Genomic DNA, 26,360 nt, shown 5'->3' with positions numbered 1-26,360 from the left:
GGCTAAAAACCACAGCTTATTAGTAAGTCTGAATGCTATATAAAGCACACAAAGAGAAGTGAATTTTGACAGAATCTGAAATGAGCCATTAACATTAATCTTACCCAAATTCCCCAATAGCACTTGACTATACAATGAATAATGGCATATCTGTCACGATATGACTCTCTGCACAGAGTACAAAATCAAAATGAATCCCAGATTCCAAAATATGCTATTTCCACACATATCACTGATATCCCATCAAAACTGATGTCACATCAGTGGAAGCTACAAAAAAGAGGGATCTGAATTTAATGGCATGTTCTTAATCTAATCTTAAATTGGCTATTATGAAAGTTGCCCAAGTCCTATACTGTATCAGACTGAGCAAAAAAACAAAACAACCTCCCCCCGCCCCAAGAGCCAGGAAAATTTATCTAGCGCTTCACATTAACTGTACTACAACTCTAATCATTCAAATTCATAAAGCATAATACCAAATAATAACAGAAATTTGTTAGAGAATAAAATCATACAAGTTCAACTTGAATTCTTCAATTCATACAATCTTGCTCAGTTAAATATTATATACTGTATATACTTGAGTATAAGCCTAGTTTTTCAGCCCACTTTTTGGGCTGAAAAAAGCCGCCTTGGCTTATACTCGAGTCAGTAAAAAAATTTGCCCGAAATGGAGGAGAAAAAGGGGCGGGGCCATGCCGCTGGGTGACACTCGTGAATGGCCCAGTGCCCCTGTGAGTTTCCCCTCCCTCTGTGTCAGTTTGCCGCGCAGCGCGCACCGCACCATCCCCCCTCCTCACGTTCTAATGTAATGCAGGGCTGTCTTACGATTCCCCTTCCTCCCCCTCCTGCCGCTCTGCAACGATGTCCCACCTCCTCCTTGTTATGGCAAGCAGCCACATAGCGATGTCCCACCTCCTCTGGTACAGTGATCCAATGATAGGAATCACTGTGCCGTGTGTCATAGGAGGCGGGACATCGCTCCCGCGGCTGCACGGGACATCATCATCACAGCGGGACATCAGCATCATGAGGTGAGTGAAGTATTTCATTGAATACACCGCTAGTTTACTGTTTTTCTTTGAAATAAATATTCAAAAACATTATTGGTATCTATTTTTATTTTTGAAATTTACCGGTAGCTGCTGCATTTCCCACCCTAGGCTTATACTCGAGTCAATAACTTTTCCAGTTTTTTGTGGTAAAATTAGGTGCCTCGGCTTATATTCGGGTCGGCCTATACTCAAGTATATACGGTATTTGTGTATCTTTTTACTTTATTTACTTAATTTACAACCCGTCCAATAAAACACAAATGCAAAACTTTAAAATTAAAACAGAGTAAACCAGCTGTCAAACAATTAGCAATGAAAAGTAAATATAACCAACTTCCGTAAAGTGTACTAGTATTAGGAATTTAACAATGAATTTATGCATTTTGATTTGTGTTCCTTAATTCATATATATAAAAGAAAAATAGTAGTAACCCAAACTAACATGTGGTTTAGCATAGTCAGTAAAACTTTTAGTATGCACATGTATATACATGTTTATAAATCTGCACATAATAATGAAATATACAGTATATCTCTATGTGCTGGATAAAAAATGGCAATTAAATATACTGTTCATGTATTTGGGGCTATTATTCTCTTGTGAAACTATAATCATATGTTCAGTGATCAGTGCTTAATTTTTATCACCTGTTTCTTCCCTGATCAGTAACCGGATGCTTCTACTTTAATGAAGAGTTTGCTACTGAATGTTGAGTTTATTCATGCTTGATATAAGAAAATGAACAATTTGCTAAGACAATTACAAAATGGGATTTATTGAGCTTCAACTGACATAGAATAATGCACAGAAGTTAAATAGAGTTCTTTACATCTCAAAATAAATAATTTCTGGCAATTTCACAATAACTCTTCACGGTAGAACAAATTTTTGCTATGTTGATTCCAGACTATGTTAACAATTTCCATTTTAGTCCCATTATTTATTTTAATTTTACTACACATATATTTAAGCATTCATATGAAAGATTAAATTATGGGCATCCCCCTTCATTTTATCCTCACCATAACTTTGTAAAACAGGTTGAAATGAAAGACAGGGACTGGCACAAAATCTTCATATAGTACTTGATTAAATCAGTGGGAAAAGTTAGAAGATCTAATATAGATCAGCTCTACCTGGACCATTCCATGAGCAGAACTATGATGCTAGCCCAGGTAAGCTCTCAAAGTGTTGCTGAAGTGAAAATCCCAGTAGTTGTAGTCAGCATAAGAAATGGGTGATGTGTGATGGCTCACATTGCAGTTCTGCAATACCTGGAGGATCGAAAGTTCCCCAACTCTTTACCAGCAGAAAGGAAAAGCAAGATGATCTTGGCTGACTATACTTTACTCTGAAGTTCCAACATCACTTTCAGAATGTCTCACAACTTGCTGGAACAAGCTTTGGAGTGCTCCAAACAGAGTTACTCCATAAGGAAAAGAGAAATTGACAAAGATCAGTTGCCCTCTTAATCTTGCCAATGTAAATTCACTGCTGCATCTAATGCCTTTCATGGATGGAAAAATTCATTTAGTCATAATTTGTATCCAGACCAGTATCTGTATTTTGTATTTTAGACGTATGAAGAACAAATTGTTCCCTGCATCTCTTGATCCCTTTGATATTTCTCAATCTCTAATAAATATAATAATAGATAGGTTTGGATCACCGCCCTCTAAAAAAAACTTCCATGTTTTATGTCCTAATGAGTTTATCTGACTCTAAAGTACCAAAAGATTATTTGCTGGAACACTAAAAAATCTAAATATGAATATTAAAATATGTAACTGAAAAACTTTCCATAATACACAGTCATAAAATATTTGTTATTTATTTTGCTACATTATCACAGCTCAATCCTAAAATCCAAGGTGCAGTTCTTCAAAATGATGACTTCAAATTGGAAGAAGCGACAAGTCTTTTCACTATTTCAGCAGCAATCTTCAAATAGGCTTGAGCCTGCAAGATATTTACAAATTCATCACATTAATATCCTAGATTAGAATGGAATATAAAAATATTTCTTATGAAACAGGAGTACAAATTGCCCACCACCACTTGATTGCTGCTATAGTGTGATTAACTATACTAATTGTACCTAAAAAGTGGCCAAAAGCAAAACATTGACAAATAATATAGCAATTATGATGTAAAATCACTGTATTTATGGGATAGGAGATCTTTTATTAGAGACTCGGAACCCTTCCTCACTTCTATTAGACAAAGGCTTGGAAATCCCTTACAATTCTTTAAAAATGACTGAAATCTTGAAATCTTGTCATTAATGAGAAATGTCACCAGTATCACCTGCCTATTATTGTATAAGAATACCAGAGCATGCAAGAAAGCCTGAATCTTACAGAACTTGGAAAACTAACATTTTTAGCATGAAAATATTTCTTTATTTATTTAGAGAATTTATATGGTCGTCCACTCACATTCAGTTGACTCTAGGCACGTACAAAAAATTAATTAATTAAGTTTATATTTAAGTTATGGATCGACAACATCAGCAAGTATTGTGGGCCCTATTGGCAAAAGAAAACTCAGGATCATATTGGTTGGAAACATGTGGATGAGGCCTTCATCCTGCAGTGGATAGACAAGGGCTAAAATGATGATGTTTAATTTGAGGGGGTTAAAAACAACACTAGGGTAGTGCAGATGCCAAGCTACAATGTGCTTTTTTCATACTATACTGAAATATAGGTAGTATTATTGGCAGAAAAAGACCCCCAAACAGAAACAATGGATGCTCAATGATGAGTGGGAAAATGACCTAAAGGGTAGACATGGAGCAAAATATTATAGTGTGAAAGAAAATTATATCTAATTAAGGCAGAAATGAATAAGTAGTGGAGATGGGTGAAAAAGAGGGGTTCCAAAGAAGTCAAGCAAAACTGGGAAAAAAGCTCCCACTGAACCTATTTTAAAAAATCGATTTGCTGTTGAAATTAGCACAAGAGTTAAGCAAATTGCTATTTGAGTCCAAGATGCTATATGTCAGAAATGTCAAAAAGACATCTGGAGTATCAGATTTCTTGAATTCATGATCTAAAAATGTTTAGCTGTTGCTCATCAGCATAAACTGGTTATATGAGTTCCTAGGAGGAGGAAAACCTAGACCAAAAACAGAACAAGAACCAAAAACCAAGAGTCTTATTAATATTTTATAAAAGCTTCACAACTTTGCACATAAAGGGTTGGGAGGGATTTGGTAAGCAAAATGAGTGCTTTAATGCATTCTTTTGGATGCTAAGACTCTGCCTCTAAAAACGCTGAGATATTTAAGGAGTGTGTGTGATAAAATAAAATAATAAGTCATAATATAAGTATATTGAGATGTTTTGGTTAAAGTGATTGGGTAGAGCAATTGAAGACTTTCTTTATGAAGAAAGAATGAATGAGTTGAGAGGAATGGGACAATTGAGAAAGTTGTGTTTAGATGGAGTTGATGACAGTGTCAAAAATAGAGATAGTTATAGTTTATTAAACTTGTATGCCGCCCTATTCCCAAGAGGATTCAGGGCGGCTTACAAACCAAAATAGGAAAGGGGGGCAATACAAAGCAAACAAACAAGACAAACAAAATACAAAAAACAGATTAAAAAACTCATCAACAGCTGCAACAATTCGAGTGGGGCTGAGAACTCATCAGCCCCAGGCCTGCCGGAACAGCCAGGTCTTGACGGCTTTGCGGAAAGCCTGAAGGGTGGTGAGGGTCCGAAAGATAAGAAGTTGAAAGAACAAAAGATGATGCATGAAAGTAAATAGATGTGGTGCAAGCAAGCACAGTTTGTAAGGACAGAATATTGGAAAGTAGCATATTAAATAATGTTGGCATTATCTCTACCTACCTACCTATCTACCCATCCACCCACCCAACCATCCATCTATCTAATATCTTACCCACCATTTTGGTGGTTAGGGTTAAAGTTGGCCATTTACAATAATCAAGATATAAAAATAAAAAATTACATCATCATAAAACCATTGTTACAATCATTTCAGGCATTAGGCATCACTGAAGGCCCTTTGGAACAATGCTGTTCTGAATCATTTCTAGAAAGGCCTAGATCATATAAGACAACTTCACTTCAAACAGAAAGCTAAGATTGTTGGAAGCAATAGTCAACCACTTAGAGAGGACTGTAAAGGATTGTGAAGTGGTATATAAATCTAAATGCTAATGCTAGGTCTAAAGTGTAGACATATCCTAAAAAATCAGCTCAGTGGTATGGATTTGCAAAAATAATTTCTCTCAGGATAAATAAATTGATAGATGGACCCCGGCTGGAGAAAGCTATCCTAGTTTTAGCCATGTTTCTTTCTCTTATCTCAGACCTTTAATTTTTTTGGCTTAATATTTCATACATATTTTCTGTACTCTGTGACACCCTGCTCACCCTGAAAAGGAATAGCATCACAAATATTATATATGTATGTAATATGCATGCATTTTAACTATGGGCCATTTAATAAAACTGCATTCTACTGTCATGAATGTCACCATTACTAAAAAGAGAAAATAAGAGGAAGCACAACATGAAAAATTGCAAGCAGAAATATACAGCTCGCATTTATCCTTCAGAAATGTCTTCACATGAATATTAGCTTATGTTCACTACAGATATTTCTCCCTTCTCTTTTGCTTTGGAATTTATAAGGAATTATTACATTTCACATTTCTGCAAAGCAAGGATCCATTTGCCCTAGCAAATAAAAAAGTTGACAGTTTAACACTAATCATTTGCCCATTAATCTGCTGACCAATCATCTGAAGGCCAAACACTTAAACATAGCACAAACAGAAGGCATAACTAGACTCATAAATCAATAGATGAACAAAAGATCTACTGACCACAGAGGTTTGGTATTTTATAGCTTTACAGATCTTTAGGGTCAAAATCCTACCACAACTTCTAATCCTTAGCTACTTCCTTTGCTATAATTTCCATTCTAAAGTAATTGCAAAACCCAATGCATCTTGTCTACTTGTTAACCAAATATTTATCAACTAGTAGCGTTTCATAAATTAAGATGTTAATTCCTAATTTCATGAATTAAGATGAATTTTACATTGAATTCTCTGAATTATAAATATATTAGAACCAGGATAGAAATGACATGTAACCATAGATAGTCCTCAAATTATGACCAGAATTTCCATCCCAAGACATTGCAGTGATAAGTCAATTTTACAATGATTTTTACAGCAGTTGTTAAATGAATCACTGTGATCATGTGATTGCAGTTTTTTTCAGGCTCTCAGTCACTGCTAAACGAACAGTGATAAATTGAGGAGTACCTGCATTTCTGTAAACATGCAGAAAAAAACTAAACATTCTAGATTCACACAAAGAGAGACTGCAAAATGTGGTGCCAACTCTGAAGGGAATCCTATTGAAGTCAACCATCAGGAGGCCTTTGCTAGCACCTTTTCATACTAACAGATTTTGTTAAAAAGCACAAACATTCGTAAATATTTGTAAATTGAAACTGACTTCGTGAAAAGGATAGAATGAATTCAGTGACTCTCACTCCTAGGGAAGTATTTTACATTGTTCCATGCTACAGATGGATTTGTGTAGGTCAGTTTGCATCATTTATCATGGATGCAAACTAGGCAAAAGAGTTTAGTTTTTTTGTTACATTTGTAAAAATGAGACACATCAGTGGCAGCCTTTATGCTGAAGTATAAGCAAAAGTGAGATTCAGACTCAGACTCAGTAAGTCTTACTGGGTTCAGGGACTCTTATTCTCAGGTAAGCATCCTTATGATTTACAATGGGCCAGCCTCTTTCATGAATAATTTATGTATTGGCTCTATGGAAATACTCCATAGAATGAGTTTTTACTGACAACATTCACCATCTACAGAAGAATAGAATAGAATAGAATAGAATAGAATAGAATAGAATTACAGATTTTTTTAATTGGCCAAGTGTGATTGACACACAAGGAAGTTGTCTCCGGTACATAAGCTCTCAGTGATAAATTATGATCATAATCATAAAATACAATCATCATAAATCATAAGACACAACACTCAGTGTTAGTCATAGGATATTAAATAAGCAATCAACATGAGTCTTAAGTTACAAGCAACAAAGCTATAGTCATAAGAAGATAAGGAAATAGATAATAGGAAAGACTAGAAGGATAGTAGTAACAAAGCCCTTCTAGGTAGTTTAACAGTGTTGTGAGAATTAGTTGTTTAGCAGAGGGATGACATAGTGGAAAAACTGTCTGTGTCTAGTTGTTTTATATGGGGAGAACCACAAGAGGAGGACTCATGTGCTCCTCTTGACACAAGGACAGCAAAGTCCCCCCCTTTTTTGACTCTGGTTGAGGCTCTTCCATTATTCACATTATTTATTGCATATTCCCTTTCACTAGAACCTTCTTCTATAACTCCTCTCAGTAAATGATGTTTCCATGTTTTCAGGCAATTATTTGGGGAAGGAAGAGTCTCTTTTCCTGTCAGGTAAATATAATATAACTAAGTAAGGTCAGACATTTATACCTATAAAATTATTCAAGAATAAATTTAAAAACATAGTCAATGTTTTATTATTCAAAAAATCACTTCCTATTGCTTTCTAAATCATTTTCTTTCCTATGCAAAAATCTTAAATATTGCCTAGTATTGCTTGCTGAAATTATGGCTAAATAGTAATTATGAAAGAAGTAAAGACCAATAAGATAAGTTAGTTCTGTTGAAATCCTTTTAACACAAAAATAACATGTTCTAATCAAACAATGTCTACATTCAAGAAGTTTATTACATTAAACTTACCACATTGCTCTGGGGCTGTGAAATGACAATAGGTTTGCCAGAATCAGATGTTTCTCTTATGTGGACATGTAGTGGAATGTCACCTGTATTAAATATAAGAAAATTGGCACAAAGGTTGAATGTTACGCAAATGTTTTTAATTGAAGTAGTACAAGTAATACTTAATTGAAGTAGTACAAGTAATACGCCTGGTGTCATATTTCAGAAGTATTAGAAATGAGAATTAGTCAAGCCATGTCAAGTTTTATATTATTGAGATCATTTTTAAAAGAAATTTTTCCTAAGATGACTGCAAAGTGATGTTCAGTCTCTCTTGTCTGCTAAAATTATCTAATATTGGGATGGGGGTGGAGACAGATATGACCTATTTAGGATGATAATAAAGAAAACATGCCAGATCTGCTTGCACCACTGAGACCAATTTCTTTTCAACTCCATAATATACATTCTACTTTTCAGCCAAGTTAGTTCTGAAGAAATCTGTACTGCAATGCATGTACTTGGTGCTTATAAAATCAAGTCCAAATCCCAACTGAGCAGATGTTATATTTTGTAATGCACACAAAAATAAATCCACAGTAAAATGTTCCAGTATACAACTTCTTCATGCAACACATTATTTCTTCAGCACTGCATCTCATTCCCTACTGATTTCCAGTAGTATAAAATTCTAATCAATATTCAAACAGATGCTTAAATATTTAATCACCAAAATGAGAGTGTTATTGTTATTAGACAACTACTGATTTAAGTGCTAGTTAGATATTTAATTAATTTTCCCTCCCAACTGTTAACTGTATATTGATTTTTTTTCTACTCAGTAGGCAATTGCCACAGAAATAAAGAAAAACTGCATAATAATACTCAGAACCATCTCGTTAAAAAATTCTTTGCAGAAGATTAACTTTTTAGATTTAAATAATTCCATTATGCAAAAACAGATTGTAAAATCAAATCTACACTTAAATTGAGAATGACAAAAAAGAGGAATCGTTCCCAACTCAGTTGAAGAAATAACTTTAAAAGTAAAACTTTACATACAGAATTTGTTCTAAGGAGTAGGCAAGACAATTAGGATCTAGGACACTATATGACCAACAATCTTCTGAGGCTGCTATTACAAATATGGAACATAGCAGAGGAGGCCAAGTCAATTTTAGGTTAAAATAAAACATCTGTCAGTTTCTCAATGAAGGCAGGATTTATTAAAAAGAAAACAAAATCTAGAAACAAATATAAACAGTTTTGAAAATATTCTTTCTGCAATAAAGGAGAATATTTGAAGCTCAGGGTCAAAATGAGGGGGCCTTGGTGCTCTCTGAGCTTGCTTGTTTTCCTTATCCAAACTAGATAACATCAGCAGCAGCACACACAGGATTCAGGCAACATGCGACATACACACCCCAGGTAGAAAAACACTTCCATAGAAAAAAATGCATCCACATATCTAGTCCCTGGCCCCCCAAAATGGGGAGTGGGGACAGCTGCTGTATAGATCTATGCTATAAATCTTACAGCAGAATCTCCTGGTTGTACACTTTGCACAAGTCAGTCCTCATTATTGTTTGCTTTCAGATATACATGGATACTTGTTTGTAAAATAAATAAGAAACTTCCTCTAATATGGGAGATGTTTTATGCTGGCAGTAAAACACAAACTAGCTTTCAGACAGGAATCCTCGGTACTCTTCCAGAAGACAGCTTAACTCACCAAACATAGTTTTGGTGTCTACCAAATCTGTCAGCCTGAATATTTCTCTAAACGTATTTTATGTCTTTATTTTACCAGCTTCTAAGTTCCAATCTGAACGACCCAATGTTATTATGGGTAATTAATAACCACTCATTCATTCACTGTTTATAGTCATAATAGATATGAATATTCCATATATAAGAGTAGCAGCAATAAATACAATGCAGCAACACAATCCAGGTTTCTACGATTCATATTTAGTTTCATTAAAATCAACACATACGTACTAATGAAAAATTGTATTGCATCCTGTTTTGGCTAATATAAGTTTTATTTTAAACAACATATTCTTACCTAAAACATCTATACCAATATTCTTGGCTAATTTCTTCACTCCATCAGCTCCAAAAATATGTGTTTCATGTTTGCAATTTGGACATTGAAAAACGCTCATGTTCTGTATAAGACCCAATACCTGGCAAATTGTTCAAACAAAAACAAATCATAAACAGATTTAATATTATAGAAACAGTAAGTTAAAAGATCAGTTTCATCTACTTAACCAATTTTATCAAAATAAAAAATATATATCCAAGTCAGAAAAAAAGTATTTTTCATTCATCAGAATTCCCTGATCAACAGTTCTAGAGAAATGTCAATTTCCTTTGGAGAGTTAAGAGTTCTGATAACACCTTGTTTATAAATTAAAATCCATGTAAGCAGGAAGGGGAAAAAATCAGTAATTTTAAGTCCAGAACACTATAAAACAAATGACAGCAAGTGAGCTATCATTGAAATGTCTTTTATGGGCTGACCTTAAGCAATAGTTAATCAGATGGACATGTATTTAGAAGTAAGCCCTGGTCGGTACAATGGGATATATTCCCAAATTTCTATCTTTAAGACTGTTGTATATAGGTGCTGCCAAAATCTATTGATTTGATTGCTCATTAAATTAGTCTGGATTCTGCACCAGTCAATAATCCCCTAAAGTAATCAAAAAGAAAAAGAAAACATGAGCAACATTATTTCTGTTCTTCAAAATGTGTATTCACTGATACTCTGAAGGGAGGGTAGCTCAGCCTTTTCTATTCTCTCTACAAATCAAAAGCACATTTGAAGAGCAATTAACTTAATTATTTAAGCTATAAAAATGACATGTTATTGACAGTACTTAGATATAGCGTTTCAAATGGTAAATGGATTAACACACATCTGTTATATGCAATCTAGCTAACCTATCTGATAATGGTGACTAAAATGTTTATTCTTTGCCAAATTTTTGGGAGGAAAAGTTAAAACAGCACTCAATCTTTATATTAAATCTATTCACCTAAAATATTACATTCTCCTAATTTACTACTTTTCTAGATTATAGTAAAGCACCTACAACAAACACAAGTGTATTTGCACTATTAGACCTCTTATTCGAGTACAGAGAACAATGGACTAATAGACTACAAGAAATTTGACATGTATCTATGTATGTATGATGAAGAACAATTATTATATATATTATGTTGGGAAAGCAGAAGTCATTCATTAGGTGTTCATCCCTGCTACATAAAATAAAAAACAGGAAAAGGTTTTGAAGTCAGTCCAAGGAAACCTTCCCCAATATTGTCTATTATACACAACTGTTCTGCAGTACATGAGCTCTGAGTATGTATCACTATACTGCATATATGGGTAGTCCTCGGATTATGATAGCAATTGGGAGTAGGTTTGTACTTGCTAGGCATGTGGTCATAAAGCATGACATCATGTGTCTACATCACTTAGTAACAATCCCAGCTGTCCCAGTTACCACTGTAACCTTGGGAATATGGTTCATTAACCAGAAAGCATCAGGAGTCCCCAGGTAAGGAGCATAGGAATGCCATAGGATGGGAGTAGACAACGCATGACCAAATAGAGGCTGGGGGGGACAGAATGCCATGCTGTGTGTGAGACAGAGCTGGGTTCCTACCGGTTCTGACCAGTTCGGCTGAGTAGGTAGTAACTCGGCCGGCCATGACCACCCTCAAACCGATTCTATTGGCGGTGCCATCTTATTTTTTGCTTTTGTACATAAACAATTTTTTCACTATGCATGCACGCATAGCATGCATCAAGCACGGACGCCTGAAGTGCATCCCTGAGCTAACAGGCAGTACCAGAAGCCGGAACCTACCCCTGGTGTGAGAGCAAATAAAAGTCAAGGGAATCAGGATACCATGCCAGGTGAAGGAAGGGAAGCTGGAGACTTTACAGAACCATTTGTGACAGCTTCCCCATTGACTGAGCTTGGGAGAAACTGGTAGGGAAAGTCACAAATAGGGATGATGAGGCATTACAATTGTCAGTGTGAGCTGGTTGCTAAATGCCCAAATTGCAATCACGTGGTCACAGGGGTGGTGCAAGGCCAGAACTTCAAATTGTAAGCACCATTCATTCAGCATAGAGCAAATTTAAACAGTTGCTGAATGACTGGTTGGTAAGCAAGGACTGCCTGTAATTCCTAGAAAGAAATGCAGCCGTATGCTGGCTTGCCAGGCACACTTTATATTAGAAATTCCAGCTTGCATATTAGAAATTCCAGCAGCATGTGCATGATTGGAGAAAAAAATGTGTTGTACTTCTGGTATACTGATAAAACTGCCCAGAATCATTAGCAGGAAGTACTATTTTTGTTCTACATTCAGTGTCAAGCCTTATAGAGGCTATCCTTTCTTTGGCAATAATTTGTCCATCTATAATAAAGAAGGAATATTCACCTCAGTGTATCAGGGTTAGTGGCTAGAATTGCAAATTGAAATTTTTAATGGGTTAGGATCCCAACCAGGGGTGAGACTCAGCCAGTTCGGGTGAACTGGATGTTAATTTTATATCTGATTCGCCGAACTGGTACTTGCAAGGACTGGCAAACCACCCAACGCACAAACTGGAAGTTCAGGATTGGGCTTCCGGTTTGCACTTTGGGCCCTGAAGCCTCCAGAGCAAGAAAAAAGCCTCCAGAGCGAGAAAAAGGGCGCTACAGACAAACCTGAAGTCACTTCCAGGTTGCCCGTAGGGCCATTTTTCGCACTCCAGCACCTTCAGTCAAGCCCCCTGAAGGCTCCGGAGGTTGAAAAACGACCCTACGAGAAACCCAGAAGTTTGGAAATGATGACTTCTGATTTGTTCGTAGAGACGTTTTTCTCCCTCTGGAGCCTTCAGGAGGCTTCTCTGGAGCTTCCAGAGGACGAAAAAATGGCCCTATGGGCAACCCGGACGTGACTTCCAGTTTGTATGTAGGGGCGTTTGTTGCCCTCCGGAGCCTTCAGTGAAGCATCCCAAAGCCTCTGGAGGGCGAAAAATGGCCTACGGGGAAACCAGAAGTCACCGTTCCCGAACTTCCGGATTGCCCATAGTGCCGTTTTCCCCCCTACAGGGGCTTCGGGAAAGCTGCTGAAGCCTCCGGTGGGCATCCAGGGGGGTGGGGGAGGCTGTTTTTGCCCTCCCCAGGCTCCTAGAAAGCCTCTGGAGCCTGGGGAGGACGAAAAAAGCACGCCAAAAGTGGGGGGGATTCACTGGTCGTGCACGCATGAACACTGGCATTATGGATGTGGGCACGCCCATGCATGACCCCCCTGTGCTTCCCCTGCTTTTGGTACATGATCCAAAAAAGGTTAGCCATCACTAATATAGGTGGTCCTTTACTTACCACCACAATTGAGCTCAACATTTCTGTTGCTAAGCGAGACAATTGTTAAGTGAGTTTTGCCCCATTTTACTATTTTTCTTGCCAAAGTTATTACATGAATCACTGCAGTTAACTTAACAACATGGTTGTTAAGTTGAATCTGGTTTTCCCATTGATTTTCCTGTCAGAGGGTCGCAAAAGATGATCACATGACCCCCCGGAAACTACAACTGTCATAAATATTGCCAAGTGTCTAAATTCTGATCACGTGAACACAGGGATGCTACAACCATTGCAATTGTGAAAAACAGTCCTGTCATCTTTTTTAGTGTCTTTGTACCTTTGAACAGTCACTAAACGAATGATTAGAAGTCAAAGACTACCTATAAGTACAGATTGATAAATAATAAAAATACATGTTTAAATGCATAACTTGCAGAACACAAACAGCAGTGGTGAAAATGTGGGATTTTCCCCACTGCAGCAGGTTGGGAGAAGTACCATTGCTAAAGAACTGTCAGGTTGACAAGTTGAGACAATAATTTACATCTTCAATATGTTTTCCCCCTATTTCTGCAGTAACTTTAGGAGAAGGAAGTCATTTCAGTGCTTAGTTTGCCAATAACCAATACGGTTCCACCTAGCATAAGGCAATAAAATCAATGTAATCTCTCTCTCAGACGCACGCACGCACACACACACACACACACCATAAGTACCACTGATGCATTTTTACTTTGGATTCCAATACTTAAACATTTCTGCTGGGAATCAAAATACAGACAACAGATATAATTATCATGCAAAATCTGAGTCAACTTGCAGCAGTAAACAGCCATCTGTATGACTGGAGGGGGGGCAGCAATAATTCACACATAAGTAGAGGTGTTTTAAACAGTTGACATTGCACCTATACACCTAGGCAGAGGCAAGTCACTTTCCTGTTTAAAACAGGTTTTCACGTTCAGGGCAATAGACAGCAATGAAAACAGTCAAACATATCCCTGGCTGCAAACAATGCTATGTAAGACTCCATTGGTCATATATACAGCAAGGAAACTTTTCCATACACACTTCCATCTGGTTTTGGGATCAGACTTGAATACCCTAGACACTTTAAAGCAGGGGTGTCCAAACTTGGCAACTTTAAGACTTGTGGATTTCAACTCCCAGAATTCTGGGAGTTGAAGTCTACAAGTCTTAAAGTTGCCAAGGTTGCATACTCCTGCTCTAGAGGGATCTCTAGAGGGATTTCTTGATCCTATCCCATGCATATCTATCTCCCCAACACACACCTTTCTTGGTTTATTTGTTCTTTAAGAATGCTATTTACATCAGTCATTATTTGAAAAACTTCTGTAATTAGCTTTTCAAATATCATTGTCATAAATAGTTTTGGTTTACGTTACCAGAAGAATCGTTATGGTGACAGATTTCTCGTTCAAATTACAGGTTGAGTTTTGTGACCTCCATGCTATCTTAGGTTGAACAGCATGTTTCCATATTAATGGAAATACAAAGATTTCAGAAACAGACTTTAGCTCATAGGACTCTTGTCAAAACTTGGTGAATATTCAACTTTTGCAAAGGGATTCCGTATTTAGAGATCAATGCTTATTATCACATTCACATAACTTTTAGGAGAAAGCGGCAAGACAAGCTGCACTTTAAGTAACAAAATAGTTATCATTTAATAAGTTGCAAGAAACCTTTTATGTGAATGATTCATACCATTTTAAGGCATTTCTTTACAGCTAACATTTTCATTCCTCTAACTTTATAAAACAGGGGTATCCATCTTTGGTAACCTTAAGATCTATTTCAACTCCCCAAATTCCCCAGCTAGCATGTGTTGGCTGAGGAATTCTGGGACTTGAAGTCCACAAGTCTTAAAATTGCCTAGGGTGGACAGCCCTGTTCTAAAGCATTTGAAGCCAAATAGTGGTTGCCTTCATATCCAACAGATTGAAATATTGAGAATATTGGGCTGTTCAAAAGGGGGGGAAATCAAGGAAAAATAGTCAGCCATACCCCCACTCTGAACCTGTGTGTCCCAGGTTAATCAATTCCTTTTACTGTCCATTTCCCATAACAGGAAATAACATTAACTGCTAATAGCACTCCTTCCATGGCGCTTTAATTTATGAGAAAAGGCTATTTGTAAATAGCCATCCACCTTGCCAGCAATCATCAGTGAAATGATTGCATATTGGTGAAAAGAAAATAATGACAAAATCTACTGCTCCACAAAGCTCCACCACTGCCATCACCACCTTGCCAAAAATTATTTGAGTTTCAGGTAAGTTTTAGCAGAGACAAAAAAATAGAAATAAAAGATTTACAGTAGTTGTGTGGAGAGATCGGGAGCTGGTTAGGAGATCTGGTAATGAAATTTAATTATTCATCAGATGAATGATTATTATTTATAAGTAATTGCATTTTAAGATTATCAGACAACTGCACTTGATCAATTAAAGCTATGCCCAAAGTCTTGTTGGTGAATTCATTTCACAGTTATTGTTTATGCTTTCAAAGTCCTTTTAAAAATACATTAATTGTTTATAGGAAAAGCACAATTATCAAGCGGAAGATAGGAATGAGGTGGACAAATTTGCTTAGAAGACATTATTAAGCGTATTTAAAAGGAAAAAGGATGGTGAAGAGCTGTCAAATGGACTCTTCAATCCATTTATACATTGATAAATGTATAAATTTATCAACATTTATAAATTGATAAATGTTGAATGAACATGCAGCTCTTACATGGGGGAAAAACCCTTGGTTGAATGGTGAAAGATTAAGAATTTATAAAAATCTGTTAATCGTAGGACCTACTACTATAGGATGCCAATAGTACTTACCAATATAAATAGGGATTAGAGAACATCCAGTAATATTAATTAACAGTTTCATATTAATATTAAACTATGCTTGTCAATACCAGCTACTGAAGAACACAAATAAAGAATACAGGTATCACTACTATTCAGGTCCTTCATTCCTAAAGAGTACCTAATTGGCAAAAACAGTAGACAGGATACATCTGTCATGTCCAGCACAAGGCTTGCATTTTTGCATTAAAGCCAGGACAGTGCAAATCTTTGTAACTGACTTGCAACATAACTTTTAGAGAGGTCCCATTAACTTTTAGTCTTAGCTATTTCATAATGAGGCTTCTGTTTTGTTCTCAGGGACATTCTGTCCCAGATACCAGATACTCTGAGTAATTCTGTGCAGAACTGGAAAAGATAAACAGCCTTTTAACGTATTTTTATTAAGCAGTTTCTGGATTCAGTGATGATGGTATCTTCTTTTATTTTCATTTTTTAAACTTCAGAAATACCAGTAGCTCTGCCAACAGAAATTATCACCTCTTCTGTTTCTTATTTCTGATGAAAGCTACATGCAAGAAAAAAAATCTATTTTTATCTGTAATCAAGCTTAGGTTTCAACAACACCAGGGTAGGTTAGCATTATCTTTCCAAAAACCTAAAGCCAGGAAAAAAACTGCTCCTCCTTCTGCTATCTTCTCAACTGTCTATTTTAGACTGTGAGAACTATTTAAACTGGGAATCTTAGCATTCTGCTTATGGAATATTATAAAATAGAACATATGCTATTTAAGGTTTGTGTGTGTGTGTGTGTGTAATTTATCATTTCATTGATACTGAATTGGTTTGCAGCTCTGCCTGATTTTATTCATATTAAGCCTACTTACACATTAATCCGTCTAAATATCCTAAACTTTAAGACAAGATTCCCCAAGCTCCTTGGGCTAGTGGGCACATTAGGCATGACTGCTGGCACTACAGGTCAATGTTTGTAGCTGTTAGTTTAATCCTGTATACCCATCAGATTATTATTATTAGCATATTTATATTGAAAGCATGTTATGAATGGGCATATTCACAAAATGGTTGCCTTAGCAGGTGCTGCCAATTACAAATACTCATTCACCAGAAGGCAAGTTCTGAGCTCCTATCTTCCACCATTTTATTTGCTAAAAATGTCTTGAGGGTGACTGAGGGCACAGAGCCCTTATTATACGTTTTGCCTGATTTTGTTTTAATTTGTATCGAGGAGACTTCTCCCCTCCCCCATTTTTTTAAAGGAAAAAAAGTTGAGTACCAAAAATATGTCAGGGGACACATTATGGCCCCAGGCACCAAGCCAAGAATCAACATCTTACTGTATTTTGCACTAAATATATTGCCAGTGTTTATCGCCTGGACTATATTTATGTATTCAGTTGGTTTATTTGTATTTGCCTGCCACAATTAAGAATCTCTTGGAGGGTTACCATCATAAGAATAAAACATCCATGATATAATTACAGCTATGTAACAATAAAAATTAAACCCTAAAATACAAAATCAACAAGCAATAACATTACATGAGTTCTTGAGGCTGAAGCAGTTTATACATTTCATTAAAAAATATTATTTTCATTTCTCTCTGAAGATTATTTTAGTGCACATTTTCCTTTTTTATTTGTCTTAGATTTTTACATCACTCACTTTTCTGGATATAATTATTGCCATTTTTCCTGATATACAAGAGCCGAGGTGGCACAGTGGTTAAATGCAGCACTGCAGGCTACTGCTAAGATCAGCAGTTCAGCGGTTCAAATCTCACCGGCTCAGGGTTGACTCAGCCTTCCATCCTTCCGAGGTGGGTAAAATGAGGACCCAGATTGTTGGGGGCAATATGCTGACTCTCTGTAAACCGCTTAGAGAGGGCTGAAAGCCCTATGAAGCGGTATATAAGTCTACTGCTATATTGATTGATATACTTCATATAGTAATATGAAAACTGTTTAATAGAATTGGGAATAAAACTGTTCCCACTTTTTCTTCTCTGTATGAGTAAAAAACCCATCATATTCTGGGTCACATTCCAATCTAGCATACTATCTTGTGCTGTCAATTCAAATTTCCAACAACTCTAATATAGTTTTATTTTCGGTATGACATCTGGAGCATTATATTTCCAGGCGTAAACTGATCATTAAGAATATTTAATACTGAAAGACCCTTTCTACTTTTTTCTTTTATCGTCGGTATTTTTCAGCAGGCAAGCCAAATTTTTATTTATTAAGCGTAAAGACGGAAAGCACTAGTTCTGAAGATAGCTTTTAGTTTGCACGCTACCTTACTATTGGAGTGATAACTTGAGTCCCTAAGGATGTTCTTTTAATTCCAACTTTAAAATGGCATTCAAACTTAATGTTTAAATCCTCATTTGCTTAATATTCTCAATACTAATTCCAAAGAAACATAAATTTCTTGACATACTGATGCACATATGAATTTTAGCCTAATTTTTACTTCAATGCATTTAGGATTCTAAAGACTACATTTTGATAAATAGCATATTCACAATTAATTTGTCAAACTATTTTATTTATTTGCTATTTTATAATATTCAGCAACATTTATTCCATAGACTTGGAACAAACCAGAATATCTGTTTGGTTTTTTTTAAGTGGCCAACATCTCTATGTGAGATTAGTATTATCAAAATAGTTGTGCACTGGAAAAATGATCTTACTCATAAATGCACAGATATTCTCTGTGGCTTCAATATACCATAAGGTATAAAAATTATGGACAAAAGAGACTTAGAGGTCTACAATTTGGAACAAACGTATTTCCTTTGTGATTGGTTTTAGGCTAAAATCTCTCCTCATTCTTCCTTGAGATGCCATAGAATGAACATGGACCTTTGGTATGAAAAGCAAACAGACTGGCCAATGGCTATTCCCTTATGGTGGAAGTCCAGCCAAGTAGTTTACAATGCCTCAAAGTCTAGATTGACATGGAACATGGGAGTCTTCTTACAAAAACAGGCTGTAAAAAGCACATTGCCCAGCAAAATTTCTACCGGCATGTGATGTAGCAAAACATTTAATTAGTATGGTAAATGACTATTTGCAAAGCTGTGAACATCTGATGTGATGAGACAAACTGGTATGACAACAGCAGGAATATTAAAGGAGGACAAAACATTAATAGAATTGCAATTGCTTCCATTCTAAATATGGCTGTAGTTAGATGACATTTTGATGAACTGTTAAAAATTCACCAATTAATATTCAAACATTTTGTTACCAAACTACAGTGGGTTTTTTTTGATAGTATATAGCATATGGAGTGATTTGCAGATTCAGTATACTGATATTACAGAAAATTGTCAACAAGTTAGGATAAGATATCGGACTCCTTTGAAGATCACTGGCTCTCACACTGTGGACCATAGGTATCTTGTGGGGCTATGTAGTTGATGCAGGAAATACACAAACATTGCTCAGAATGAGCAATGTTAGGGAAATAAATATAAAGACTGAAACAGAAGAGAGATTTAAAGAAACATTACCAGACTATACTCTCTTAAACTCTGCATGTATACACTGGCGCCCAACTGATGACCTGTAGCACAGATTTAGTACCAATGCAAAGAAGGCCACCAGGAACAATATATGAGGTGGTCACTCAGTCATTAGCCCACCTAATTCCCTCCCTTGCCAAGTGTGATTAATAAGCCACTGTGCCCCACTCAGCCTGGCTCTGCTATTTGAGCAGCTGCTGCTGGCTCACTACCAGCCTGGCTGTTGGGCTACAAAGTTGTCAGTGTTTTTGCCTTCTTCTCTGTGTAAGCCGGGTAATCATTATAAGGAACTAAGAATTCAGTCCTGAAGTCCTGAGACAAACAATTCCTTTGTTTCCTTTTCCTTCGCCTGAATTGGCTTCACTTTTAATAATTCTTTATTCCCAGATCTGACTTCCAAAGAATAAGCAGTTTAATAGAACTTTTATGTGACAATGCAAAAAAACCAACATTAAAAAAAAAAACCTCTTGGCCGATTTCTGGCTACATTTTTGTTTGCACTGTCTGCTAAAGCTATAACCTGCCTGAGGCCTTTCCCCCTAAGACTCATGTATGTAAAAGCAGGTTTTCTATACTTTGGCACTGGGATTCTAATACAAAAAACAAGCTGAGTACAGAACCATTATTTATCTCATGATTTGCTGGGCTATCTTATTATGTTTAGATGTTCTTGGGAGGAATGAGCAAAAAACATGGGAAGAATAGGCCTAGAATACATAATCGAAGGCATCAATCAAGTCATGAAAATTATTTCTAAGGGCCGAGCTAAAACAAGCAGGGACCTATATCAGGCAACAGTGATACAGGAAGATGCTAGAGGTATCTGATCATTTTAGTTACAATTGCAAAGGCCATCAAGTCATGCTGTGGCAGAAGAAGGCAATGATAAAATACTCCTTTACTGAAGAAACCACGTGGATAGCAATGTAAAGTGATTGATAGTGTGGATAATGGGCTCCTCCTGTAGGTTAGTACTCAACAGTCTACTAAGGATGAGCTCAGGATTTTGGGGAGTAGTATTGATGCTTATGGTGTGGTTATATTGAAGCCTTTGGGAAGTCTAATTACTTGTGCTACCATACAAGAAAAGAAAATCCAAAACTGCAAAGAAAAAACTATAGTGGAGTTTTGGAATATAAGAATTAGAAATGTGGGAAAAATCCAAAGCAGTGAATGTGTCAGGCCTGCAATTATATTCCTTTTAGAATTTTGGCGTGCCACACTTTCTCTTATTTCATTATGCTGTTTCATTAGTATAGTTGATGGGAGGGAGGAATAGACAGGAGTAAGATTGTGGAATGTATTGTTTTCATTCTTTACTAGAAGCCAAGGTCATCCTTTGTCTCCGTACTTTGACATATGACCGGAAGCAGCTGGGTGTGGATGCCAGCGTGGAAGAAGAAGCTTGGACCATGTGATGGATTGTGATTGTGGGGACAAGATCATGAACTTTTAACTGGGTGGAATTCTGATGTCATTTTCAGTATTGGGATTCCATAATATAATGCCAACATGTTTGTCTTATTAAATTGGAATTTTAAGGATAGCTCTGCCTTGGACTCTGATTTAATTCTGCATGATATTTCAAACGCTGACAGAAAGACTATATGAATTAACTACTATACATTATGGCATCTTAGGCATCACTGAACTGAAATGCACTTGACTGAATTGACTGGACACTTTCAGGCAAAAGATTAGAAATTTACTACTCAACACACACATACATACACACAGAAAACAAATAGCATTACTTTCATAGTAAGGAAGGCTATAGCAAGGACAGTACTAGGGTACAATGTAATCAAAGCTAAATAATATCAATTAAGCTTAATTGGCAATCAAATAATATCAATGCCAATGCTTATATATCAAGAGTTTTCTAGGATATTAGGTATAATTTAAAAATTATTTCAAAAATGTGCCTTGCTGAAATAGGTTACCCATTTCTAATTTAAATACAGATCCATAATCTAGCAGGGTCAAATAAAATGTACTTACTGGCACATTCACTTTTCTGAACATCTCAGTGCCTTTATGTGCATCCAATAAAGCTATATCCTGTGGAGTGGATACAATTACAGCCCCTAAAAAGAAAGAAACCCCAGGAAAAATCAATATTGTTTTGTTTCATTCAGGTACTTCAATTCCTAGAAGAATCTTTAATAGGCTCAGAAAATAGATCTCTAATTAAAGATTAATGATAGTTATGCTTTACAAACAGTGTTTCCATTCACATGTATCAAAGTAGCCAATTATCACCAATTTCCCTGATTCCTTCCGCCCTAAATGACATTTGCTGCAAAAATTCACCCAACTCCAAAAACAGTTTTTGTGGAAGGGGGACTTTATTTAATTTTTTAAATTTAGCTAATAAAAAAAGAAGAAACATGTAAAAAAAAAACCAGAAAATTTAGCAGATTTTTAGATAGCATCATTTTTAATAAGAAAAAGTATTTTAGAAATGGCTATTTTGTATTTATTTTGTTGAAGTGCAATGAAAGCAATGTTTCACTTAAATATATTGTCTTATTTTGAAAGTGATCACATGTGTTAATTCAACATTTTTGAGATATCTCAATGATATGGTACTTTGGAGAGGGAAAATGAACATAGAATCAAAAGATTGTTCAGCAGTGGAAACAGAAATATATAATTTCAACTATTTAGTGTTTTGAAGTCATTCATAAAGATTAATATAGATGAATTTTAATATTTCTATATATGTGTGTCTGCAAATATATATTTTAAAATATTTGTTTCTTCTGTTTTTGTGTTTTTTGTGAATTTAAAAAATATTTTACCGCAAAACATTTTATCCTGCCAAACTTTATTTCCTACAGTGATTCTAAACATTTTAGGGGGGGGGGGGAAATCAAATATAGAACAATCTCACTGAAGAGCAAAAATCAAATCTGTCTTCCCAAAACACTGGAAGTATGAATATGAAAGTATTTTAATCTTTAAAATGAGCAGCTATGACTTGAGATATTGACATAGACATAGACATAGAAATGTAACTCAAAAAATTTTCAGCCTTATATCCTTTGCAAGCCACTTCTTTTTCTAATTTTCTATTTCCATTTGTTTATCTTTTAACTTTGTATCTTTTTTAAAAACAATAAAATTATTTAAAAATAAGGTGATAGATTCATCTGCAAAGTCATACAGTGGTGTTTAATCGTAAATTATGGTGAGCAAATGCAACATTTATGAAAGGGGAGCAACCTTGCAGGTTCCAAATAAAATCTTTGTCTCCAGCTATGTAATTCAAATGCACCCAGTTGCACTGCTTACACCACATTGCAAAACTACCAAAGATACCTGCAACTGGAATATTCTGTGAGATTGACAGATGAATATCTCCTGTTCCTGGTGGCATGTCAATTACCAGATAATCCAGTTGGTGCCAGTCAACCTAGAAAAGGTATAAATAAAGGAGGGGGAAAAATCACCTTAAAAGTCGAGGTCAATCTCCCTGTAGTTTTTAACATCTTTGGAGATAACATATAAGTAAATTCTATTTCTTGGAATCTACATCACAAATTATTATTAAAATGATCCAAATAGAAATGAGTAATAGTGCTGGAGGAAAAAAGAGAAAGGAACTACTAGTTAGATATCAATCACACTGATCAATGATAAAACTGAATCTATCACCAGAGCGTAACAAACCCACATAGGGAGCATAAAGAAACTTTCCTTGTAATCTTAGTGCTTCTGTTAACCGAGGCAGCTGATTCACTCTATTTCTTTCAATTCCAGTGGGTCTATCAAGGTTCCGATTGACGAACCCAACCAAGCAAGCACTGTTGTGACAATCCAATCTCTTTAGGCAAAGCTTTATTGAGTACATCATGAAAGCACTCAGTAAAGTTTTGCATAAAGAGATTGGATTATCTCAACAGTGCTTGCTTGGTCGGGTTTGTTAGTCAAAACCTTGACATTAAACGAAGTCTACCAAAATTAAAATCTACAAAGGAGTCCTGGCTCTTGCAGTCTCTCCAGTCACCTCTGGAAGAGCTGTGAAGATCCAGAAGATGTCCAGGACAAAACATAAAGGAGAGCAGTTAGCCAAGGCCAGGACAGCCACAGACCCTGGGACAGCCACAGACCCCGGCTGCTGCACAGGTGGATTTCAGCACCCAAACAGTGGTGACCCGGTTGAAGGGATGGCTTGAGGAATCCGAGCAGATAGCCTTGCTTGCTTTTGGTTGGATTCATCAGTCAAAACTTTGACAGGGTCATTTAGATTTAAACTTTTTCTTTAGTGTTTTTTTGCATTATGAAAGTAGGGCAATTTAAGAATTTTTTTGGTGAAATATTCAGTTAACATGTTTCTATTTATTTATTCAAATTCATAGCTGCCATCTCAGACAAGTGGCTCTGGGCAATGTTATGGATGATACTTCAAAACCTCTTGACTTTAATCAATATTCAAGTCAGATTTTCAATTTACGTGCTCAAAAATAGAAAATAGCAGCCAGTTGTATCTAAGTTAAAATAAGCCTCAAATGCTGGCTTGCTGGCAGGCAACAAAGTACAGACAGATCTATATTTGCCTGTTATTGTAGAAGTCCTGCTGACAGAAAAGATTAGACTAGTTTGTATATTGCTTGGTCCCTGGGGAGACATTCTTATTTTAAAAAATCTGAATTACCATGATGTATAAATGCATTGTCTCTAGTAAAATACGTCTTATTTAAGATACATATAATACTCTAATGGAATGCCAATTTAGAAAACATAATCCTTGATATCTTAAATCACAGGAATAACCATCTTGTCATTCTAGAGTACCATAAAACCTGAATATCAGGACTATCAAGAAACTTAGTGACTCACCAGCTGTTTCCACCATCACAAAATAGTTTAAATAAACTATTGCTAGGGTGTGTCATTTAATGGGGTAAAAATTATTTTTTGCAATTTTTTTCAGTGAGGGATTCTAAAAGAATTGAAATCAGCTGTTATTTTTGCAATTGCATAACATTTAGCTTGGTATGGTAAATCCACATCTGATCATATACTCCACAAAAGTCACTTGTAACCCAAATGCTGTTAACTTTATCTTCTCAAAATTATACCTTGTGCTACAAAAAAAATTGCATTTATCTTATCTTACTAAGCAAAAAATAATCATAAACTAATATTATTATTTGTGTTACAAAATGTTAGTGAATTTCATCAAGTCTTGTTTTGATTTGTTCTTCGACATCAGCTGCCAATTTGCTTCTTGGCCTCAGATATAACCCTCACATTTCTCATGCGTATACACTCTGCTTGCTGCATCTGTCACCTGTTTCACACATCTCTCCATTGATTGGGCATGACAGGATCACTGTGGTACTTGTATTGGTTTGTCAATGAATTTCTTTATTTCCACTGTAGTCAATTTGCATATCAAAGGTGGCTCATTTTCAGACCAGTCAATAAGCTCCAGTAGAGTGGATACCCTGATGCTGTTTAAAGGCATTTTTTGCACATATAGAAAAATCTCCCCACACATCATTGTCTGCACCCCTGAAGTCAATGATCTTTTGCACACCAGCTCTCCTCTCTTGAATGTCATCTGAACACAAGAGTGTCTAGATTATCATTTCATTGAAAGTGCATCATGTTGAGCAGCGAATGGTTGGCAAAACAGCATCTACTACAGCCTTTTTTTGCAGTCTGACTTGCTGCAGTGGAACAACACATGATGTGGGCATTCAATCTAGAAATCTTTTACTTTGATTTTGAACCAGCAAGGGTAGTACACACCAACAATACATTCCACTATCATTCTTAAGTTTTGGAGAGTGTTGCCTTTAAAGCCATGTTTTGAAACCCATATTCAGCAAAGCCTATTTGCAGTTGTCAACCAGCGTGAATGGTTTACAGAGCCAATTTGCAGAAGAGACAGGTCTGTGAGAAGTCCTCCTGTCCTTATTCCCTATGTGATCCTATATCCATAAGCTTGATCAGTAGAGAGGTCCTTTACAATACTGTTGCTCAAAAAAATGAGAGGCTCACCAATTGAATCTTTGGTGAATGAAGGATCAATGTCAAGTTCTGTTGTAGTGTCTAGCATGTTGCCAATTTTACTTTCCCATTTCTTATTAAACAAGGTGTTCCCATCCAATTGTGTGATTAAGTGTTATAGAAGTAACTTATTCATGTGGAGTGCACCAGGGGTGGGTTTCAAACCTTTTTACTAGCAATAGCAATAGCAATAGCAGTTAGACTTATATACTGCTTCATAGGGCTCTCAGCCCTCTCTAAGCGGTTTACAGAGTCAGCATATCGCTCCCACAGTCTGGGTTCTCATTTCACCCACCTCGGAAGGATGGAAGGCTGAGTTAACCTTGAGCCGGTGAGATTAGAACCGCTGAACTACAGATAACAATCAGCTGAAGTGGCCTGCAGTACTGCACCCTAACCACTGCACCACTTCGGCTCTTACTACCTATTCTGTGGGTTTGGCCTATTTTGTGGGCATGGATTGGTGGTCATATGACTGGGTGAGCGTGGCCAACTTGATGTCACTCACCAGGAGATGTCGTGGATTGAGTAAAATGTGGTGAAGCTCACTTACCAATGCTCTTGCTTAGCAACCAAAATTTTAGGCTCAATTGTAGTCATAAGTCCGGGACTATCTCTGCCTTCTTCTGCAAAGCAGTCTTGTCCTAGTAAACTCCTTCTCCTTTATGGCAATTTTCCTCTCTGGTAGAGGCATCAAAATAATCCAGACAATGTAAGTTTTCCTGTTGCAGCAG

At 36.3% G+C, this 26,360-nt stretch overlaps 1 protein-coding gene across 1 annotated transcript in view; it reads right to left on the bottom strand.

Moving 5' to 3' along the window:
• Nucleotides 1-1,815: 1,815 nt before the first annotated feature.
• Nucleotides 1,816-26,360, bottom strand: part of NUBPL (NUBP iron-sulfur cluster assembly factor, mitochondrial) — a 62,559-nt gene continuing 38,014 nt past the window's right edge. Inside the window, exons 7-11 of the mRNA XM_014052320.2 lie at nucleotides 22,927-23,020; nucleotides 21,604-21,689; nucleotides 9,906-10,026; nucleotides 7,859-7,941; nucleotides 1,816-3,018 (exon numbers count right to left, since the gene is read on the bottom strand). Of these exons, the coding sequence (XP_013907795.2) occupies nucleotides 2,941-3,018; nucleotides 7,859-7,941; nucleotides 9,906-10,026; nucleotides 21,604-21,689; nucleotides 22,927-23,020 (462 nt within the window). The 3' untranslated portion in view covers nucleotides 1,816-2,940. The remainder of the gene's footprint in view (nucleotides 3,019-7,858; nucleotides 7,942-9,905; nucleotides 10,027-21,603; nucleotides 21,690-22,926; nucleotides 23,021-26,360) is intronic.

Source organism: Thamnophis sirtalis, unplaced genomic scaffold (genome assembly GCF_051295495.1).
Source record: "Thamnophis sirtalis isolate CommonGarterSnake01/CBP01778 unplaced genomic scaffold, rThaSir2_p1.2 scaffold_1, whole genome shotgun sequence".
NCBI lineage: Eukaryota > Metazoa > Chordata > Lepidosauria > Squamata > Natricidae > Thamnophis > Thamnophis sirtalis.
This window is presented reverse-complemented; position numbering and strand designations above follow the sequence as displayed.